Source organism: Lepidochelys olivacea (assembly GCF_965140295.1).
Source record: "Lepidochelys olivacea isolate rLepOli2 genome assembly, chromosome: 8".
Taxonomy (NCBI): Eukaryota; Metazoa; Chordata; order Testudines; family Cheloniidae; genus Lepidochelys; species Lepidochelys olivacea.
The window spans coordinates 38,346,843-38,370,911 of record NC_140418.1 but is presented as its reverse complement, the minus strand read 5'-3'; the positions used below and the strand labels follow the sequence as shown (position 1 = coordinate 38,370,911).

At 41.9% G+C, this 24,069-nt stretch overlaps 2 protein-coding genes across 2 annotated transcripts in view; both read right to left on the bottom strand.

Moving 5' to 3' along the window:
- Positions 1-10,790, bottom strand: part of LOC311525667 (uncharacterized protein) — a 43,110-nt gene extending 32,320 nt beyond the window's left edge. The window contains exon 1 of the mRNA XM_084637964.1: positions 8,150-10,790. Coding sequence (XP_084494090.1) covers positions 8,150-10,612 — 2,463 coding nt within the window. The 5' untranslated portion in view covers positions 10,613-10,790. The remainder of the gene's footprint in view (positions 1-8,149) is intronic.
- Positions 10,791-16,974: 6,184 nt separating this feature from the next.
- LOC311524691 (protocadherin beta-1-like) lies at positions 16,975-19,554 on the bottom strand. Its single transcript, XM_084636052.1, is given in 2 exon segments — positions 16,975-18,935; positions 18,937-19,554. Coding segments are annotated over 2 exon segments (1,158 nt in total). The 5' UTR covers positions 19,384-19,554; the 3' UTR covers positions 16,975-18,224.
- Between the last annotated feature and the right edge of the window lie 4,515 nt (positions 19,555-24,069).

Here is a 24,069-nt window from a genome sequence, read left to right as displayed (position 1 = left end):
CCTGGAACTCTTTTATCTGTTCATAATCCATGGATCACAGAACGTACACAGTCCCATCTTCCGGAAAGAAAAGAAAATAAAGGAAATAAAGTCACCTATTTCACTCGACACTCGTGAGTATGTCAGTTTGGCATTCTGCTCTGAATCCATATCAGTGGTATTTACTCTTCCTATCAGTACAGCTGGGTTGTCGTTTTCTTTGATATACATAACGTTGCATGTTTGATTGAATATTCGGGGGTTATCATTAATATTGGACAATTCCATGGTTACAGTCTTCTTGGTACTTAGACTGGGAGAACCGAAATCCACTGCAAATAAATTGTAGGATGATTTTTTTCCCTCTCTTTCCAGTCTGCCTTTGATCACTAAAGCGTGGTAATTCTGGAACATTGGCTTCAGGCCAAAAGGAAGATTATCTTGGATGGTGGACAGTGTTCTCTGATTGTCCTTAGAGTCACGGCCTCTGATAATTTAAATGGCCACTATAGTCTCCAGAGAGGAGACCTCAGGTATGGGGCTGGTGAGGGATGTTACACTCATTTCTGGGGCACTGTCATTAACATCCACAACCTTCACAAGGATTTTAGAGTGGGAAAAACACCCTCTGCCATCTGTGGCCTGAATATTTAACTTATATGTTTCAATCACTTCAAAATCTAGTTCCCCTTGGAGTCGAATTTCTCCTGACTTTGGGTTTATATGAAAATAGTTGATATTTTCTTCAGATTTCTCATTAAAATAGTAGGATATTTCCCCATAATTTCCCTCATCTAAATCAGTAGCAGAAACTGTGACAACCAGATAATCTTTGGCGCTGTTTCCAGAACTTGAGCTTTGTAAGTGGCCCAAGAGAACACAGGGGGATTGTCATAGAATCATAGAAGATTAGGGTTGGAAGAGATCTCAGGAGGTCATATCATCCAATCCCCTGCTCAAAGCAGAACTGACACCAACTGAATCAGCCCAGACAGGGCTTTGATAAGCCGAGCTAAAAACCAGTAAGGATGGAGATTCCACCACCTCCCTAGGTAACCCATTCCAGTGCTTCACCAAGCTCCTAGTGAAATAGTGTTTCCTAATATCCAACCTAGACCTCCCACACTGTAATTTGAGACCATTGCTCCTTGTTCTGTCATCCGCCACCACTGAGAACAGCCGACATCCTCTTTGGAACTCAAACATCCTCTTTGGAACTCTCCTTCAGGTAGTTGAAGGCTCCTATCAAATCCCCTCCTCACTCTTCTCTTCTGCAGATTAAACAAGCCCAGTTCCCTCAGCCTCTCCTCGTAAGTCATGTGCCCCAGCCCCCTGATCTTTTTTGTTGCCCTGTGCTGGACTCTCTCCAATTTGTTCACATCCTTTCTGTAGTGGGGGGGCCCAAAACTGGATGCAATACTCCAGATGTGGCCTCACCAGTGCCAAATAGAGGGGAATGATCACTTCCCTGATCTGGTGGCAATGCTCCTACTAATACAGCCCAATATGCCATTAGTCTTCTTGGCAACAAGGGCACACTGCTGACTCATATCCACCTTCTCATCACTGGTTTCAGAGTGGTAGCTGTGTTAGTCTGTATCAGCAAAAACAATGAGGTGTCCTTGTGGCACCTTAGAGACTAACAAATTTATTTGGGCACAAGCTTTCATGGGTTAAAACCCACTTCATCAGATGCATGGAGTGGAAAATATAGTAGAGAGGTATAAATACACAGCATATGAAAAGATGGGAGTTGCCTTACCAAGTGGGGGGGTCAGTGCTAATGAGCCAATTCAACTAAGGTGGAAGTGAGCTATTCTCAACAGTTGACAAGAAGGGAGGAAAAATCACGTTTGTAGTGCTAATGAGTTCAATGTAATCAAGGTGGCCCATTTCAAACAGTTGACAAGAAGGTGTGAGTATCAGGAGGGGGGAAATTAGTTTTTGTAGTGACTCATCCATGCCCAGTCTTTATTCAGGCCTAATTTGATGGTGTCCATTTGCAAATTAATTCCAGTTCTGCCGTTTCTCATTGGAATCTGTTTTTGCAGCTTTTTTGTTGAAGAATTGCCACTTTTAAGTCTGTTATTGAGTGTCCGGGGAGATTGAAGTGTTCTCCTACTGGTTTTTGAATGTTATAATTCTTGACGCCTGATTTGTGTCCATTTGTTCTTTTGTGTAGAGACTGTCTGGTTTGGCCAATGTACATAGCAGAGGGGCATTGCTGGCACATGATGGCATATATCACGTTGGTAGATGTGCAGGTGAATGAGCTCCTGATGGTGCGACTGATGTGGTTAGGTCCTATGATGGTGTCCCTTGAATAGATATGCGGACAGAGATGGCAACGGGGTTTGTTGCAGGGATTGGTTCCTGGGCAAGTGTTTCTGTTGTGTGGTGTGTAGTTGCTGGTGAGTATTTGCTTCAGGTTGCAGGGCTGTCTGTAAGTGAGGACTGGCCTGTCTCCCAAGGTCTGTGAGAGTGAGGGATCGTCCTTCAGGATAGGTTGTACATCCTTGGTGATGCGCTGGAGAGGTTCTAGTTGGGGGCTGTAGTTGACGGCTAGTGGCTTTCTTTGTTGGGCCTGTCCTGTAGTAGGTGACTTCTGGGTACCCTCCTTTTCTGCAGAAGTCATTGGCATCCGAACCAATGACAGGGATTTGTGCAGTACCAGACCTCAGAGGGGAACCATCATCTAGAGCCATGAGCAACAGACTCACCTCCGGCTGATGCTCTCTATCCAATGCTTTATCCAGCACCAGCTCTGCATATTTCTGCCAGTGCCATCACCATGTTCATACAAGTGAAAATGGGCATTAAAGATAAAGCTGTAGTTCTGGATACTGTCATTTCCTACGTCTAAATCCTGGGTGTTTTGCAGTGGAAACCAAGATCCAGGGGCAGATGTTTCCAGGATTTTTAAAAACTGTTCCTTTAAAACAAACAAACAAACAAACAAACAAACAAACAAACAAACAAACAAACAAACAAACAAACACATGATCATTTATATCATAAACCCTCACTTCAGCTGGGTACATTTGCAATGGATTTTCCAATAATATTTCCAAATTTACTGTGCATGGGTCGATTTGCCCACACAGCTCCTCTCGGTCCACTGTCTCTTTGATAAACAAATCGCCGGTGTCATGGTTGATTTCAAAATACTGTTTGTTCCTTCACAAACAATCTGGGCCTTCTGAGTAGACAGTTTTCCTATTTTTAAGTCCTAGGTCCTTTGCAATATTAGTGACAATAGACCCAATTTCAATTTATTCAGACACAGAATACCGAATCATTTCCGATTCTGCCACGACACACAAAGATAAAGAACCAGACACAGGACTTGCCTTTTCAACACCTGTTTCTCCCGAGCAGCCCACTTTTTTCGTCATACAGACAATAAACTCCCTTCAGTGAAGGCTGTTACTTTCCAAACTGTCGTCATACATCCATCAGCAGTAGCTGGGCTTGTGAATGGTTTCCTTCTTTTGCTAAAATGTATTGTTCTGCGCTTCTTCCCCAGTGCTATGATCACCTCTCTTGCACCACACTGATCACGTCAATTCTCCTGCTTGTCTGCAGTCTCCTTGAGCAATGGAGTCCCCAGTGCCACTGTTTTCTTTCTATGCCTTCTTGGGCAGCAGTGCCACCAGGTGTAATAACCGGAAGTAAATAAAATAATGAAGATGTCATTATTTAAATTCCCGTGTGCCTATAATTCATTTTTCTACATTTCTGAGAATTTATTAATACGTCAAATCTTTTATTTACTGCAAAAATAAATAATATTTTAGCGAATTTTTTTTCAATTTGCGACATAGGGTCAAGATGACCCACTCTGCAATTTGATAAGCAATAACTCAGCCACAGTGAAACACATCCACCAGCGGCAAGAGCTGCAATGCTAGTGACACCTAACTCGAATATACATCAAGGTCACATAGCCGGAAATTCATGTAAAGCAGAGATATCACGAGTTGATACATGTCTGACATTGATACATGTCATACATTTTAACACACATCGCAGGTAAATGGTTAAGAATCAAACAAATACTGTGGAAAATTGTGTTTCTTGGTGCCAAAGAATAAAGAATAACGTCTTTCAGCATTATAAATCCAAAATGTGAGTATCTTTAAGCTTTATTAAACCATAGCGTTATTATCAGGCAGTATAATTATGAACTTTTCTTTGTTATAACTGGTTCACATGTAATAAATAAGGTCCATAAAAGAAAAGTAACAGTGTTAACGCTTAATAGACTATGAAAGTGATGACATCACACTCCAAGCGGGCAACCATGAGGAAGGGGATTACTTTCCAAACAACCGGTGTCGGGTTATAACGTCGAAAAAGGTAATTTTGTTTCCGTGTAAACACTGTAACTAACTGTTTTAATAGGTAAGTGAGTGTATGTTACTAATCACTGAACCTTTAAGCAGTGAAAAGACATGTTGGGATGGCTGCAATGTGGTTTAAATTGCCAACCATGTGGTGGGTGCGTCAGCCATCCTTAATGCTATAATGCTTGCAGTCAGTAGCACAGTACATAACAATATTCAAATACCCCATGGCAGAAAGAGGAAAAAGAAAACCCTCAGGAGCTGAGTATCATAAACGAAAGGCTGAGAAGGAAAATGACCAAGCAAAACAGCAGGGATCCTTCCTGCAATATCCTCTCTTTAATCCAAATAAACATGGAAGCAGTTCACAGCATCCAGATGAAGGAATTTTACTTGGAGAGGAGGTTAGCTCATATCCGCATGGAAGCAGTTTGGAACATCAAGACGAAGGGATATTACCTCAAGATGATGGTAGCTCACATCCTTAAAAAAGCAGTTTGGAAACTCAAGATGATGGAAACTTACTTCTAGCTGGAGGCAGCTCACAGCATCAGACTGATATGGAAGTGGAGAAAATTTATTCACCTTCAGAGACACATGCAGAAATTGAAGTAAATTAAGTAGAAGGAAGAAAGGATGAGGAAGTTACAAACAAGTTACAGTATGGGGACCCAGCTTTATGGCCCAGATGTGATGACAGTGTGAGGCAAATTCTCATGGAACATGGACCCGAACAAGTTCATGAATTTCCCTTCCCCAAGGATGGAAATAAAAGAAAATTCTCTGCTCAACATTACAAGAGGAAACTCATTAATGGGGAAGAAATTCATCGAAACTCAGGATGAATTGCTAAGAAATAGGGCAAACACAACCCAGAATTGATGGTTATTCTTTTATAAGATATACCAAACCAGCCACAAAAGTAAATTCCTGTTTCACCATACTGGCTAACAAGAAAACATAAAGGCAGTTTCCTCAGGCATTCTAGTTCTTATATCACCACCAAAAACACTGGATTCAGAGATGAGTGGTTCTTTACAACCCATTTAATCAAATAATAAGTTCTTCTGATCCCAAAGGACCAACCATACACCCAGGTCAATATATAACTTAGATCTTACCCAAAAATCATGCTGATGCCAATCCTTTAGTATCTAAAATCTAAAGGTTTATTTGTAAAAAGAAAGAAAGAAAGAAAGAAAGAAAGAAAGAAAGAAAGAAAGAAAGAAAGAAAGAAAGAAAGAAAGAAAGAAAGAAAGAAAGAAAGAAAGAAAGAAAGAAAGAAAGATGAGAGTTAAAATTGGTTAAAGGAATCGATTATATCCAGTAATGGCAAAGTTCTTGGTTCAGGCTTGTAGCAGTGATGGAATAAACTGCTGGCTTAAGTCAAGTCTCTGGAGTACATCCACAATTTGGATGAGTCATTCAGAGCTTCAGTTTGTAGCAAAGTTCCTCCAGAGGTAAGAAGCAGGACTGAAAACCAAATGGAGGTGTTTCCAGGGCCTTTTATAGCTTTTGCCATGTGGAGGGCATTCCATTGTTTTTATTGTGGAAAATCACAGCAACAAGATGGAGTTTGGAGTTACACGGGCAAGTCACATGTCCATGCATTTTGCCTAGTCACAGCAGGAAATTCCATTAAGTGTAGATGGGCATCTCCCATGGTCCATTGTCAGTTAAATGTTCTTTCGATGGGCCACTCAATTTGAATAGTCCCTCCAAGATATGCTGGCTAATTACTTCGTGGGTGTTACCCCAGGGGCAAACATTTGAAATCCAAGTATAAAGCTAATACTTATAACTTTAAATACAAAAATGATACATGCATACAGATAGCATAATCATAACCAGCAAATCATAACCTTCTGCAAACATGATAGGGGGAATGGAAAGGGGACAAGGGACAGGAGGTAGGGTCAGGAAGGTAATCACAGAAAAAGAATTCAGAGGACCATGAAAGAAATGGGAGTGCAGTGGGTTATGACAGATATGGGATTGGGTCATGGGAAACACCCACGGGTCATAGAAAGCATAAAGGTGGACTGGCAAAAATGGTCTTTTCACTGTTTTTAAAACTGTAAACGCTTAACATTTTCTATATATATAATGTGAAATGTTTAATGATTTCCCTTTGAATAATGTCTCCCCCTCGTTCATCCTCACACCCATTCATCCTCTATTCTGTGTCATGTATAAATCTCCTCAAAACATAAACTTCCTATCAACTTGCTAACATATTTAGGACAGCAGCCCTACTTCAGTGGATTTCTAAAGATAAGTCATAACAGGTCCCCACTCTTATGGCTTTTATATGCCAACCTGATTTTAAACCTTTCTAGAGCAGAAAATTCCAAAATAAAAAATATGTTAAAGCAAGAGTTAAGGTAGGTTGTAAGTGAATGTCAATTGAATCCAATTCACACACACACACATTTTAGAAACATTCTACAATAGCAAAAGAAGAAAAAGTCTGGAAATCTGCCATATAATCTTTCATCACCTAGTGTTATCAAACCAGAAATAAATTGCAAAACTACCTGCAAAGGCCAAGATAACAACATAATGAAAGATTTTAAAATTCAATTTCTGACTCTAGGAATCTATTTCTAATAATCCTTAATACTAATTTAAGTTACATTATTTATTACAAAAATATATAAAACACTGCAAAATATAGTGTAAATACAAACTTGCAAGTTCTATACCACAGGACACAACACCATCAATTAATTTCACAACACCAAGTAGATCAGTTGCTCAATTTCTATTCATTAAAATAGTCTTCTGCTGTACTAACACATCAGTTAAAAACCAGATAGAATTCTGATGATTCAATATAACCTGAGACTCTACAGCTTTCAATACGTTTTCGACAAATGCACTATACATCCACTGTATATATAAAGTCAATCCACTATATATATAAAGTCAATAGTATGCATCGAGATATTTCCATTACAGAATAAAGCAATATGACAAAGTTAAGGTTGGCTACATGACATAATTCGAGTAACAGCAGAGACTCCTAGGGCCCTAGCTCTTAGAGTCACGTCATTAGATCAGAGTCTCGGCTTTCATTTAAAGATATGTCCAGCTCTCATGTATGCAAGGAAAACTCTAGAAAGATAAAATGAGTGCAACTGACTCCCGAGACAGCAGCTAGCCCGAAAGACAAGCTCATCCCAGCAGAAGGAGGATAGAGCCTTCCCATGTGGGTGGGGTCACAGTGTGGGAGTGGTGTTATGGGGCCCTCATAGAGTATACCTAGGGCCTCCTTTGCCTTAATTCGGTCCTGGGTGACAGTAACAATAACAATGGGAAAATAGCTGGATGTATTAATTTATCATTTACAATTCCCTGTTAAACCGCGCTTCTGACAAAGTCTGTTTCTTTAATGACACCAGGAGTCTTTGATCAAAGACAAAAACCAGTTATCCCTACTAGAATATTCAAGAATATTTCCCCAAACGAGGAGAGGTGGACAACTCAGACAATATTTCCCCAAAGGAGATTAGGAGGTTAATCATTTCCTTATAACGTGCATACTCAATGGACCAATAGTATATTAATACTCTCCGGTACTTGTCTCTGAAGATATCTAATATTCCAAACGTTTCTAAATCAAAACACAGACTACGAAACATTAAATATATACAGATCAACACTAAACTCATTTGCAAGAACCAATAGAACATAAAAGTAGCATTCTGAATAATTGTGAAATATTTATGATGTTTTCTTTAAATATGGTTAAATGTGGGCATATGTTAAATCAATAATAAAAAAATAAGAAAAAATTATAGAGAATGAGAAGTTAATTTTACCTGGTTCGCTGATTTCATATCCATGGTCAGATTAAAGTTAGTAAGAAGATCCTGTTCTTTTCCAGAGTCCGTTCCAGCATTGCCATGCTGAGGTGGAAGAGAGGAGATAATGGGTCTGAGGAATCTGAATTCACTGTTTCCTGATCCAGATGTTAAGCAGACTTCATAACGATAACTGTGAGACAGAGTTCCGTTACCCGTTATATCTACCAAATTATTCTGGAAGTTGCTATCACCACAACAATTGCCAGAAGCAGACATGTATTTTTCTCCATAATTCCTTCTTCTATAAAGCTTGATAATTATAAATATTATCACTGAAATAAAAAAACAAAACGATACTAAGCACAAGGAAATTATTAAGTACACAGTTAATGTGCCATTCTCTTCCTCTTCCACAGCTACATCTGTAAACTGCATGTATGCGTCCGAAAAGCCTTCCACTAGAGCTATGTTCAGAGTTGCAGATGAAGAAAGGGGCAATTCTCCGCTGTCTCTAACAAGCACAATGAGTTTTTGCTTCATCGTATCTCGGTCTGTTATTAGCCTCGTGGTTCTTATTTCACCATTTTGGGAAGCCACAGTGAAGAGACCTGGGTCAGTGGCCTTCAACAAGTGATAGGAAAGCCAAGAATTCTGACCGGAATCCCCATCCACACCCACCACCTTCGTCACCAGGTAACCCGCCTCCGCCGATCTGGGAACTAGGTCATTAGCTGGGGCGCTGCTGTTCTGCAGAGGGTATAAAATGAAGGGGGCGTTGTCATTTTCATCAGTTATCACAACTCGAACAATGACTTCAGAGCTCAGTGGAGGGGACCCGCCATCTGCAGCTCTCACAGTGACCTGGAACTCTTTTATCTGTTCATAATCCATGGATCGCAGAGCGTACACATTCCCATTTTCCGAGTTTATGGAGATATAGGAGAGAAGGGGAAGGCCACCTACCTCGGCAGGCAACAGAGAGTATGTCACTTTGGCATTCTGCTCTGAGTCCGAATCAAAAGCACTGACCTTCCCTATCAAGACGGCTGGGCCGTTGTTTTCTCGGACATACATAGTGTATGATGTTTGACTGAACTCTGGGGAATTGTCATTAATGTCTGATATTTTCACGACGATTCTCTCCTCAGTGGAGAGTCTGGGAGTTCCCAAATCTCTGGCTGTGATGGTGATGTTATACTCCGATACTTTCTCTCGGTCAAGCACATATTCAGTCACTAGAGAGTAGGAATTTTTGAAAGTTGTTTTCAAAGAAAATGGAAGATCATCTTCTATGGAGCAGACTGTTCTCCCGTTGTCCCCAGAGTCCCGGTCTCTGACGCTGAACAGCGCCACCACTGTTACAGGCGAAGAGTCCTCAGGTATGGGGCTGGTGAGGGACATTACTTTAACTTCCGGGGGATTGTCATTCACATCCAGCACCTCCACAAGCACTTTGGAGTGGGAAAACAGCCCCCCGCCATCTGTGGCCTGAATATCTAGCTCATATGTTTCAATCGTTTCAAAATCCAATTGGCCTGTGAGTCGAAGTTCCCCTGTCACTGGGTTTATATGAAAGGTTTTACTGTTTTCTTTGGATTTCTGGCTAAAAAAATAGGATATTTCCCCATAATTTCCCTCATCTAAATCAGTAGCAGAAACAGTGACAACCAGATCATCTTTGGAGCTGTTTTCCAGAACTCGAGCTTTGTAAGTGGTTTGAGAGAACACAGGGGGATTGTCGTTGGCATCGAGGACAATGACACGGATTTGTGCTGTGCCTGACCTCGGGGGGGAGCCGCCATCCACGGCCGTGAGCACTAGACTCACCTCCTGCTGCTCCTCGCGGTCCAGTGGTTTATCCAGCACCAGCTCTGCGAATTTCCTGCCGTCACTCCGAACCCGCGTATAAATATGGAAGTAGTCATTATTATCGCTAATGCTGTAGTTCCGGAGGCTGTTGTTTCCCACATCTAAATCCTGGGCATTTTCCAAGGGAAATCGAGACCCAGGGTCAGACGTTTCCAGGATTTTTAAAATAAATTCCTTGTCTGAGAATACTGGAGAATGATCGTTTATATCATAAACTCTTATCTCAGCAGGATAGGCTTGTAAGGGATTTTGCAGGATTATTTCAAATTGCACCATGCAGGGCTCCGCTTCCCCGCATAATTCCTCTCTGTCCACTTTCTCTTTAATAAACAAGTCCCCGGTGTTGCTGTTTAGCTGGAAATGCTGGCGGCTGCCTTCGGAAACCACACGGGCCCTGCGAGCAGACAGTCTCTTCGGGTCTAGCCCTAGATCCTTTGCTACATTAGCCACAAAGGACCCGCTTTCCATTTCCTCAGGCACAGAATAGCGAACCGTCTCGCATTCGAGGGCCCACACGCAAAGAAATAGAATGAGAGAAGCGACTTGCCTTTTGATTGTTGTTCTCCTCTTCTTATCCGCCATTCTTAATAGGAAAGAACACACAGACATCGATCGGGAAATAACGACACTAGTGGAAATTCATTGCAGAATTCTGATTTCCGAAATATTTACTTTAGCTTGTATATTTCCTTTCTACGGATTCAGTTAATTCAACGCCTTTATAATTTTGTTTTTCTCAGCGATACCAGGCGAAGCACCCGTATCTCTGCTCCTGCATTCTGGTCTTGTTACGTTCTAGCCTTATGACTCCAGGATCGCCTGTTGTAATCTTTCCCCTTCTTAGTCAACAGCGCCACCATGCGCCTGAATGAGGTCTTCCTGGCCATAAAGCCGGTTGGAAAATTTGTTCTATGGTGGTTCTATCTCCTTTACAGAATGGCTATTGTATTGCTTTCTTTTTAGATATCCTGAATTAATAAACTTTTTTTATAAAACGTAAATCTATTTAGAAAACATACTAATACGGAAAGCAAGAATAGACATACTGAATATTTAATATGCATTTTAGTCTATTTTTTTCAAATAGTGCCTAATCCGAAAACTCAGAGGTGCAAAGCAGCCAAAATTCTCCTCGATATTAATGTGACTTGAGGCTTCCCAGAATATCTAAAGGTCTGGTCACTGTTTCTTCGACTGTAAAATCTGTGGGGGAGGTTATCTTGTACTCCATATGGCTCAGTTGCCCGCATTAAACAAACAGTAAAATAAAATAGCCTTATAGTATGTCTGGAAAATTGCTTTTGGAGCCAGTTTGTCCTTCCCAGTGTTGTTAGTGCTGTGAAGTATTGTTACTGCTGTCAGTGTTGCTGTTTTTGGAGCTCTGATGTCAGCTAAAATGTAACTTCCTTAAAAATACACTTAACTTCCTTAAAAATATGGATGACACCAAGATGGGAAGGATTGCAAGCACTTTGAAGGACAGGATTAGAATTCTAAAGGACAGTGAAAAAATGGAGAATTGTTCTGAAATCAACAAAATCAAATTCAATAAAGACAAATGCAAAGTACCTCCTTTAGGAAGGAAAAATCAAATGCACCACTCGAGGACAATGGCACAGATTTGTGCTGTGTCACTCAGGGTGACTTTTTGGACAGGTGAGGAACAAATCACAAAGTAGTCATTTCCATTCCTGCACAATGTATAATTTAATAGCTGTTAAAAACTTACCTTATTTTTAGTAAAGAAGAAGCAGCAGTGGGACCCTGGAGCTGGAGCCACCACCACTGCCACTGCTACCTGGGTCCGCGCTGAGGGCATAGCATCAGGCAGGCTTGGGCCTGGGCAGCCGTTCATGAACCAGCATAGGGCCTGCCTCAAGGAGGAGAAGGCTGGGGAGGCACAGGCTGCATGCCCCATTCCCAGCCCCTGCATCCTCCATGTAGCTTGGGCTTAATTGCTACAATCCTGACACTGCCTCACCAAGCAGTGGTTACCACATCAAGGCCCTTACAAAAGTAGGGATGTAAAATGCCATGTTAACAAGGCAACTTCTTGAGGCACTATTAGCTATACCAAGAGACTCATTCTGCATTACATTCTTCAAACTTGCTGGCATTGCACTTTTCTTTTGGAGAGAGTGAATTGTTACATTTAAATAAAATCACAAATTGTCCTTAAATCTGTGTGTGTATATATATATATATATATATATATATATATATAAAAATTATTCAAAATGTATTTTGAAGCTTTTGTTAATTCTTGGTTAGGCTGCAGCTCACTTCCCTGGACGGGGGCGCTATACCTGGCCCAACTGCAAAATGGGAATAACTGGTTAGATGGTAAAACTGCTGAAAAGGATTTGGAGGTTTTCGTGGATCACAAATTGCATATGAGTCAACACTGTGATGCCTTTCTGGGGGAAAAAAACTAATATCATTATGGTGTGTAATAGCAGGTGTGTTGTATCTAAGACATGGGAGGTAACTGTCCTGCTCTGCTTGGTACTGGTGAGATCTCAGCTGGAGTATTACATCCAGTTCTGGGCCTCACACTTTATGAGCGATGTGGACAAGTTGGAGAGAGTCCAGTGGAAAGAAACAAATATGACAAAAGGTTTAGAAAACCTGACCTATGAGGAAAGGTTAAAGAAGCTGGGCACGTTGAGAAAAGAAGACTGAGGTGGGTCCTGATAACAGTCTTCAAATATGTTATTGGCTCTTATAAAGAGGACTGTGATCGATTGTTCTCCATATCCACTGAAGATAGGACAAGAGGTAATGGACTTAATTTGTAGTAAGACAGATTAAGTTTAGATATTAGGAAAACTACAAGGGTAGTTATGCTCCTGGACAGACTTCCAAGGGAGGTTGTAGAATACTGTCACTGGAGGTTTTTAAGAAGAGGATGGACAAACACTCATCAGGAATGGTCTAGGTCAGAGATGGGCAAACTATGGCCCATGGGCTGGATCCGGCCTGCAATCCCTTTTAAGCTGGCCCAAGCCACACCAAAAGTGGCTCATCCCCACTCTGACCGGGGTGCTGGGTCGGGGCCACACTACGCAGCTCGGCCCCACTCCGGCATTCCATCCGTGAAGCTGGGTCCGGGGCCGAGCTGCCTGGTGCGACACCGCTCTGTCCGGGGCACAGGGTCGGGTTAGAGCTGCACCATACAGCTTGGCCCTACTCCGGTGCTCTGGCTGGGAAGCTGGGTTGGGGGCCGCACCAGCCAGCTCGGTCCCACTCAGGTGCTCCAGCTGGGTCAGGGGCCGAGCTGTGTGGTGTGGCCTGCTCCGCCATGGCGCTGGATCCATGGCTCAGCCCCACTCCAGGGGGCACTGGATTGGAGGCCACACCCCTGAGCCTCTCCTCATGCCCCAACCCCCTGCCCCAGCCCTGATCCCCCTCCCGCTCTCCAAACCCCTGGATCCCAGGCCAGAGCACCCTCCTGCACCCCAAACACCTCATCCACAGCCCCATCCCAGAGCTCCTACCCCCAGCCAGAAGCTGAACCTCTTCCCGCACCCTTGCCTCACCCCGATCCCCCTCCCACGCTCTGAACCCCTGGGTCCCAGCCCAGAGCACTCTTCTACACCCCAAACTCCTAAACCGCAGCCCCACCCCAGATCCCACACACACACCCCCGCACCCCAACCCCAATTTTGTGAGCATTCATGGCCCTCCATACAATTGCTATTCCCCCGATGTGGCAAAAGTTTGCCCACCCCTGGTCTAGATCTAGGTTTACTTGGTCCTGCCACAGTGCAGGGGGTTGGCCTTCATGATTTTTCAAGGTCACTTCTAGTCCTATATGTCTACGATTCTAGTATTCCAACTGATTTCAAATGAAATTCCAAGAAGGGAGATACAATTATTATTATTTGAACCTTTCTGAGTGGCATCACTTGACATGATTTTAATAAATGAGTTTCTGAAGTTATAGTAATCATTTTACTGTCCCCCATTTCCTACATGTGTCACCATTTGGTACGATAAAGACCAGAACAAATGCTTTAATTAAAATGACTTTGTTTTTGTTGCCTAAATTTCCCCCCCCCCCCGTCATACATTTATCGGATTACAGCATTATTATTAGAACGTCTAATACACTCAGTGAAAACAATGTGATACTCTGCCACCACTGAAGAAGCATTTATCTCATTGTGCACTTTCTTGTGTGAATGACGCAGTGCTGCTGAGCAATGACATCCACATGTGCTCTGGGTCCTCAACACTGCCTCCACCAGGCCCTTTAAAGTCCATAGAAGGAATGGTCGTGTGAAGTCAGGGTAGCAGGATCAGGTTAATGCACTATGGTCAGTCTATTGAATCTGGTGCCTAATAGAGTTCCACTCCATATTCCTATAGATAAACTACGGGTATGTGGCCCATCGGGAGTCACGACTCGCTTTAAATAATCGAATACACAAGAGAATTATTTATAGCTCACTATCAGGCTAGGAGTACTCCTTGAGTGAGCTACACATAGTGCATTCTGGTTCTGATAGTATTCAAGAAAGAAGTGGAGGAAAAAGTGAAGAGTAAATAAAAAATTTTTAAAATGTGTGAATAATATACAACTAAGCATAATCCTATCTACTTTGGAGTACATAGTACAACTTCATAAACTGGAGAAAAATCAATAATTGGGTATTAAGCAAAAATAAATATAACGTGGTTATGGTAAGAAGAACAATCTAATTAGAGTATTAAATGGGATGATCTTAGCCATCGTAGCGAAAACTATCTGGTTAGAGTAGGAATTAACTTTAGTCTCAGTCCACATCTTTATAATGTGAACTCACATAGAGCAAGTGCCATACTGTTAGTATTCACGGGATTTTCATCCGTAAGGGTTTTCAGCCCTGCTTAGACTTCAGATATCCATTTTTGGTCATTGTGGGGGGTTTTGTTTTTTGTTTTGTTTTTATTAAACATCAATTGGAGCGTTCAAAGGAAAGCACAAAATGAACACAGGTTGGAAAGTCAGCCCCAACAAGAAAGGTCCAGAGCAAAGAGAAAATAAAAAACAGGGAAGTAGTGGTAACTATGTATAATTCCCTAAAAATATCGAGTAGAAGCATCCGCATAATTAAGCAACAAACAGCGAGCGAGAAGTAGTGGTCTTATTAACTTGAAGCAGGGCAAATATAGATTTTATTGAGTTTAGGGAACAGAACATGCAGTCACAATACACTCCAGCTATTTCACTTCAAATCGCTTAATCTTATTCCTGATATGTGCTAATTTAACACAGAGACGGTTAATTTGAGTGAATAATGATGTAACCAACTACAAAGTTTAACCAAGAGATGAACACACACACAAGATATGACTGTTGGGATGATATGCCACCATTTCAGTGCTAAAAATGCCGGTGGACAGTGACCATGATATTAGCCAGAAACATCTGGAGGATAAGTCTCCCACAGGGTTTGGTGAACCATGTAAAAAGTGAATAATTGTGAAGACCACAGCTAAGCCTGGAAAGGGTCATACCTCTGGTGTGACTATAGACATGTTAGGGGTATGACCCATATCGAAGAACATATGTTAAAGGTCAGATTTGTTTTTAACCGAAATAATATGAGGAAATTTGTAAGGGTTTCCAAATGTGGTTGTGAGCTCAACCGTCAATGGAGAAATTAAAGGCGAGGGTAACGGTCTGCAAAATCAGTGTTTAAATCTTAGAGGTGTGGTCTAACTTTCCAAGTTATAGGTTCCTACAACTCCCATTGAAGAAAATGGAAGCCCAGAAGAAAAAGGCTACTTTTACTCGGGTGCCTAAATATACGTTTGCTTGCCTGTGTTTAGGCCCCATCTGGAAAATTTTGCTCCAGATATATACGATACATTCTATATCTGAGGTACTCTATGAACAGTTTTCAGAGTAACAGCCGTGTTAGTCTGTATTCGCAAAAAGAAAAGGAGTACTTGTGGCACCTTAGAGACTAATCAATTTATTTGAGCATAAGCTTTCGTGAGCTACAGCACCCGATGAAGTGAGCTGTAGCTCAGGAAAGCTTATGCTCAAATAAATTGGTTAGTCTCTAAGGTGCCACTCCTTTTCTATGAACAGTGTTGTTCCATGACTTCCACAATGCCGGCGGATAAGCTAAGCAATGGCACTTCAAGTCTTTCCAGCTAATAGCGATCCCTACATTCCAGTCCTAAAAGAAATCAGTCGGGATTTTGCCTCAACTTTTTCTACGTGACAAAATTTTACACGTATGTTGCATTACATGTTAATTCATGGAACTAAGTGACCTCCTAACTATATTTCATGAACCTGATCAAGCAGAGTTCAAAGTAGGATAATTTTATTGAGATTTCAGTGGAGCTGAGAGAGTTACATGTTCTTCATCCCACACAATACTACAGTTTCGCAACAAAGGGTAAAATTTTCAAAAGTGACTAAGTGATTTAGGACGAAGTTCCATTTTCAAAAGTGATTTAGGCATTTCTGGCAAAGAGTCTTGTGGCACCTTGTAGACTAACAGACGTATTGGAGCATAAGCTTTCCTGGGTGAATCCCACTTCGTGCATCCGACGAAGTGGGTATTCACCCAGGAAAGCTTATGCTCCAATATGTCTGTTAGTCTATAAGGTGCCACAGGACTCTTTGCAGCTTTTACAGATCCAGACTAACACGGCTACCCCTTTGATACTTAGGCATTTCTGTCGCTCTCGAAAATTTAACCAAAAATCAATAATCTAAAACAATATCTGTACACACAAGGACATCGCTATCCATCATTATCATCAATGGATTTCTATGAGAAGAGGAATATTCATAATTAAAGCACAAGGCAAGGGCCTGAAGATTGAATAGTAGGGATACATATGGCTACATTATTACTATGTACACTCAAATTGTTTAAAATTCTGTTAAACTCTTACTAACAAGCATCAAAGCAAGTCTGGAAAATTAAATATTAATCAACACAAGCAGATATGCTGTCCTGACTCATTGATTCTATCTGACTACCCACATGGGAACTATTAAGAAAATCATTGTCTCTGACCTTGTCTATTTCAGAATTCTGAGAAAGAAAACTAGGGTTTATTGGTCTGAGAAACTTAAACTCGCTGTTACTCGATCCGTTGGTCAAACAGACTTCATAATGACAAGGCTGGGATAGGATTCCGGTTTCACTGGCATCTACTAAATTACTGGGGGAGCCGTTAGCGCCATAAAAATTGTCACAAGCCGAGTTATATTTTTCACTAAAATTTCGCCTTTTACATCCCTTAATAATTACAAATATTTTCGAAAATAAAAAAATGAATGAAAGCATAGCCAACGCTATCACTAAATACGTAGTCATTGTGCTGTCCTTCTCTTCTTCGTTGGGTATCTCAAAAATCTGCATATATGTGTCTGAAAATCCATCCACCACAAGAAAATTTAGCGTCGCTGTGGTTGATAGGGATGGTTCTCCGTTATCTTTAGTCAGGATAAGAAGTTTCTGCTTGAAGCTGTCTCGTTCATTTAATGGCCTAGTGGTCCTTATTTCACCATTTTGGGAACCACAGTGAAGAGACTTGGGTCTGTGGCCTTGAGCAGCTGGTAGGAAAGCCAAGAATTCTGACCGAAATCCCCATCCACAGCCACCACCTTCGTCACCAGGTAACCCGCCTCCGCCGATCTGGGAACCAGGTCATTAGCGGGGGAGCTGCTGTTCTGCAGATGGTATAAAATGAAGGGGGCGTTGTCATTTTCATCAATTATCACAACTCAAATAATGACTTCAGAACTCAGTGGAGGGGACCCGCCATCTGCAGCTCTCACTGTGACCTGGAACTCTCTTATCTGTTCATAATCCATGGATCTCAGAGCGTACACATTCCCATTTTCCGAGTTTATGGAGATATAAGAGAGAAGCGGAAGGCCACCTACCTCAGCAGGCAATAGAGAATATGTCACTTTGGCATTCTGCTCTGAGTCAGAATCGATAGCACTGACTTTACCAATCTTTATCCCTGGCCCGTTGTTTTCTCTTGTATACATAGTATATGACGCTTCATTAAACATGGGAGAATTGTCATTAATATCTGATATTTCCACTGTGATTGTCACAGCAGTAGCGAGACTGGGAGATCCCAAATCCTGAGCAGTGATTGTTATGTTGTACTCCGACAGCCTCTCACGATCCAGTGAGCTTTCAGGCACCAGAGAGAAGGAAGTTTTTTATACTTTTCTGACAGTAAAAGGGAGCTAGTCTTCTATGGAGCAGACCGTTTTCCCATTATCGCCGGAGTCCCGGTCCCTGACACTGAACAGAGCCATCACTCTCGCCGGCTGGGAGTTCTCGGGGATAGGGCTGGTGAGGGATGTTATGGTCACCTCCGGAGCATTGTCATTCATATCCAGCAATTCCACCAGGACTTTGCAGTGTGCAGACAGACCCCTGCCATCTATGCCCTGTATGTCTATCTCATAGTTTTCTCTGTCTTCAAAATCTAGTGGCTGCTTGAGTCGAATTTGCCCGGTGAGGGGATTTATTTTAAAAGTTTGGCGATTTTCCTCTGAATTTTGAATAATAGAATAGGATATTTCCCCATTAATTCCTTCGTCTAAATCGGTAGCAGAGACTGTAGCTAACAAATAATCTTCAGGTCTATTTTCCAAAATCTGGACTTTATAAAGAAGCCGAGAAAATACCGGATTATTGTCGTTTATATCCAGAACCATAACTCCAATTCGGGCTGTACCCGACCGCGGTTTGGAACCACCATCGATAGCTGTGAGTGTGAAACTAATCTCCGACTTCTCCTGGTCCAGGGGTTTATCCAGCACCAGCTCTGCGTACTTTCTGCCGTCACTACGATCCCGAGTATAAATCTGAATATAGTCATTAGAGCTTATGCTGTAATGCTGGAGACTGTTGTTGCTCACATCTAAATCCTGGGCACTCTCCAGTAAAAAAACGATTTCCAGGCATAGTACTCTCCGAGATCTTTAGAATAAATCCATTATTTAAGAACACTGGGGAATGATCATTGATATCATAAACGCTTACCTCAGCTCCGTAGGACTGTAGCGGACTCTGCAGCGATATCTCAAAATGCACCAGGCAGGGGTAGATCTGCCCGCAGAGCTCCTCTCGATCTATTTTTTCTTGTATAAACAAATCCCCGGTGCTGCGGTCTAGCTGGAAATACTGTTTTTCCCCTTCAAAAATAATCCGGGCCTGCCGAGCGGACAGTTTTTCGGCTTCCAGCCCCAAATCCTTTGCAATATTCGCCACGAACGACCCGCTTCCGGTTTCTTCAGTCACAGCATAGCGAAGCGTTTCAGTTCTCACCTCCGGCACACAGAGAAAAAGGATCAGAGACAGAACCTGCCTTGTCAGGCCTTCCTCACTATTTCTCATCCTCACGTTTCCTAGTATCCGAATCTCTTCTACAGATACCTGTTCTCTCTTTAAATATATGTCAGCGTCCCCTAGTCGCGCTTACGGGCAAGAATCTTTGCCAAAACCCGGCTCCACCTGAAGATCTTTCAGAACAGTGCAGTTCACATTCCGGGCTACGCATTATTGTGGTCTGCTTCCCTGCTTGGCAGAGGGACGCTTGCTCGGCGAGTAATGGAGTCGTCTGGAGCCTCAGTTTTTTCTTCGCCTTTGTGGTGAGCAGCGACACCAAGCGTCTGCATTAAAAATTACTAAGATATTTTTCAATGTAAAACGGTTTATACATTTCATATCGTCAAAACCTTTTGCAAACATAACCGCAATAAAATATTTAATGAAAACTGAAATAGAATAATGAATTCTATTCGAAACAAGTAAATTCGAAACAAGTAAATTCGAAACAAGTAAATATGAGTAGCCTTATGATATTAAAAAGATTAACCAGAGGCTCGATTTCTGCATGATTTATTGTAAAAAGCGATTAATTTGAACGTTTCTCTTTGAGGTACTTTCTCCGCCATATTGATTTCAAGTGGGAGGGGTAAATGAAGCAAATAAAATATACACTTTTTGTTTTCGTTATAGATTTATCCCTTGTATAACTCCATTGACCTCAATGAGGTTACAGCCGGAATAAATTTGGTCCAATACGCCTAAGAAACTTCCCTTAGCCATTCCCAGATATTGACCTGTACGATGCCAAATGCGTTCCATTATGTATTTGAACGACTCATTTTTTTAAAAATTACATGCTTAGATCTAAACTCTTAATATTAGTTAGGGATTTTATCTGAAATCACTACTTTATCCTGTGGACAGTTTTCCTTTATCTAAATATTTTCTATATTTTCCTAGAATCTAAATTCAATTCGGGGTAGATAGTTATACACTTCTTAAGCCAGGCCCACGGCTCTGCATTTGCGGGGGTTAGTATTTGTGTCTGCTTTGCAATATCTCGACTGATACGGCAGAAGCAGCCTATCCATCAGGGAGATCCCTTGAAATGGCTCTAGAACAAATAATCACTTCCCCATTCATTACAAAGTTGGGACGGGACCCATACGTAGCATCAAGGCATAGCGGTATCTTTCTCAGGCTGCTATCTTGTTCTTCAGAATCTCAGATTTCCTTTAAGAATCAGCAAATCTCTAGCAGTTATAGTTTCAAAGAAAACCTAAAATGTATGAACTCAGTGTACCAGATACAGAGATGTCTATGCAAGTCTGAAGAGAAGCTGAAATAATAGATGTGAGAGTGTTGTGAACTGCCCCATTCATCTCAGTGAAGAGTTAGCGCACAGATACCCGATGACAACTCAAATGTTGGCCTTTTAAAATATTTCCTTCTTCGGAGAATAAAGGAGAAGATCATACAAAGATCGTACTTTGTACAGGAACTGACTAAAGCCAGGGGTGTTATCACTGATACCCAGAACAATAACTCGTATGTGAGCTGTGCCAGTCCTCTGGTGAACGCCCCTCCTCCCCGCAGTCAGAAGCTGTGAGAAGCAAATTAAATTCTGGCTGCTCCTCCCGATCTAATGTTTTTTCTAATACCAGTTCAGCATATTTACTACTGTCTCCCCTAGCTTGCACATCCAGCCGGAAATGTTCATTGGGGCTGATCGCGTAGTTCTGGATGGCATTTGTTTTCCAGGGGAAAGCGGGTGTTTTTCTGGGTCAGTTCTGGAATTTCAAACATAAATTCTTTCTTTCATATCCTCTACCTGCACCTCAAAGCGATGCAACTGCACTGGATTTTCCAATACAACTTCGAACTGCAGTAAACACATGCCAGTCTGTCCGCACAGATGCTCACCGTCTGTTTTCTCCTTTATTATCATTTCCCAGCCGGTGATGAGTTGAAAATACTTTTTGCTACTTTGTGAAATCAACCGGGCCCTGCGAGCAGTTTCCCTACATCCAATTCCAAATCCTTTGCAACGTTAGCAACTACGGACCTGATGTCCTGTTCTTCAGGCACAGAATAGCGGATCGCCTCACACAGCGCTCCGGACGAGCAAAGATACAGAAAGAAAGACAGAAGTTGCCTTTTTCTGATGTGGTTCCCCATCCTGCCAGCCACTCCTGAGTCAGATCTAAGACACAGCGCTTTCCATACAGCAGCTCTGATACCTAAAAATAGGTCCTGCGGTACCTGAGCAATAGTTTGATTTACAGTATATCTGCGGGGTAAAACAATTCGGTTTTAGATAGAAACCTAATTATCTTTCTTCAGAGAAGGACAATTCGTCTTTTATCCCGGGGATGCTCCCTGTCATGGCGATTCTTCCTAACACCGTCTTGATACCCTTACTCCGTAGCGCTCTTTCGGCGCCACCTTTGGTAACAGCGCCACCTAACGTCTCAAACAACACCTTTGCTTTCAGATCCAAGCGAATTTTAAAGATGATCATAATAAAGAATCATAAAATCGTAGAACTGGAAGGGACCTCGAGAGGTCATCTTGTCCAGTCCCCTACACTCAAGGCAGGACTAAGTATTATCTGGACCATCCCTGACAGGTGTTTGTCCAACCTGCTCTTAAAAATCCACATTAAACATTTTAAATCTAACCAGGTCATAGAATCATAGAATATCAGGGTTGGAAGGGACCTCAGGAGGTTATCTAGTCCAACCCCCTGCTCAAAGCAGGACCAATCCCCAATTTTTGCCCCAGATCCCTTAAGTTACTTTCCCAAGATGTCAGAACATGTTAGTATTAGAGCTGAGTGGGTCTAATATGTATTTTTCTTTCTTTTGTATAGGAATAAGATACAGTGCTCCTATCTGCCAAAAAACTGGAGTTTTCAGGTGCCTAAGTAGCCCCTGGAATCACTGTTAAAATCCCCTCCCCCCCAACCAAAATCTGAAATGGCGCCCCTGAGTTTGGAGCTTCCATTACCTTTAGGAAAATTAACAGAATTTAGAAATATGTTGGCAACTTAATAGTTTGATAGTTTTTTCTGTTCCATCAGATGTCAATCATTTAACAACTGTCTTAAAAGGAAAGTGCTAATGAATGGAGAAAATTCTCTCTCCCGTCTTCCAATATGTGGTGTCTGATGGTGGGACAAAGCAGCCATGAGCTCAGGCAGAGAACGATTCAATACTGGGATAGTCACAATTGCAGTTGCTCAGCTTTTCAGACTATTTCTGCCATGACAGAGTCTAACAATGACTTCACCGTCTTCGGATGAATCATGTCCCGTGTTTCTAGGCTCTATTTAATCGGTGATAGCATGTTGAAAATACACGGTTCCTTACATGTGTGTATCTCATGTTAAACCCTAACCTGATCGCATTTTCCAGCGTTCTGAGTAAATACATTCCTGCTCCCACTGAAGTCAGTGGAGAAATCCCTTTCACTTCGATGGAGGGCCATCGGACCCTAATTCCGTAGTCATAGCAGGAAGTATGGGGAAATTGCTATGACTATTTCCCAAAGACTGAACGTTCCTGAATAAAGGACAGTAACGTATAATAAGAATCCAGAAAATATGGAAGAACGTCAGCTAGAAGTGGGATCCCCGAATGAGGCAGCTAGAACCTATGCTCTGCGAAGATACAAGGTTGGGAAATTTACTACTAGGAGTACCAGGAATCTAAAACCAGCTGAGCAGCATAGGTTCCAAGAAAGAAATGGGAAAGCAGAAAGAGCGCAAACACCGTAGATGACGTCAAGGGTGACAATTACATCTAGGTTTGAATGGAGGCGCACAATAAGGAAGGAATCCTATGTCTAGATCTTTGGTACGTTATTGGGAGAAGTTGCTGACTGCTCTACCAGTTAGAAGTGGTTGTTATAATAATTAATAATTTTAAGACGACAAACTTCTGCTATATGCCCAAAAAGGAACTCTGCACTAAAACACTGCCAGAGGCCACCCACAATAGTAGAAATAGTGCCACATAGGTTAAATGTCCTTGGGCCCTGGGAATACCCAGCTAATAGTTTATAGGTACTGGATTCTCCCTAAAATATGACAGATCTATTGAGTGCAGACGCAAACAAGTAAATAAATAAATAAATTCTCCTCCCCTCATATTTGAAGTTCGGCACTGGAAAAGTGGAGGGGCTCTTGCAGTCCAGTTTTGTAAAGGGGTTCAAGATTTTCAGAAGTGATGGTTCTTGAACCATATTTAGGCACCTACAAAAGACTGGTCTAGTGTTTCAAAGTGCTGAACAGGCTCAATGACACTGATTTCGATGGAAGGTGCTGGACGCTCAGCACTTTGGAAAATTAGGTCGTTATTTAGGTGTCAGTATGGGGATTTAAGAACCCACCTTTTAACTCCAGTTTTTAAAAACATTGGCCCAGGTATTCATTTGTCTGATATATTTTTCACTCCTTTTATGTTTTAGTTAAATGTTAGAAGAAATTTCCCCGACTTCTCCCACCTAATGAAGATTTGTAGACGGAACCAACTTCAATGCCTGACTTCAATGGGAGCTGCATTTCCTCTGCTGCCTGGGAGCGACTCATTCATGTAAAAGAGGGCATGTTTAAACAGGTCTGTACTTTCCCACACTCTCTTCCTGCCAGCAATGGGATCAGATTTCATAGCCATCCTTCCTGCATACACGGTGCACAAGCCCTCACGTTCTGGAGGGACAGTCCATCCACCAAACCCCAGAACATGTCAT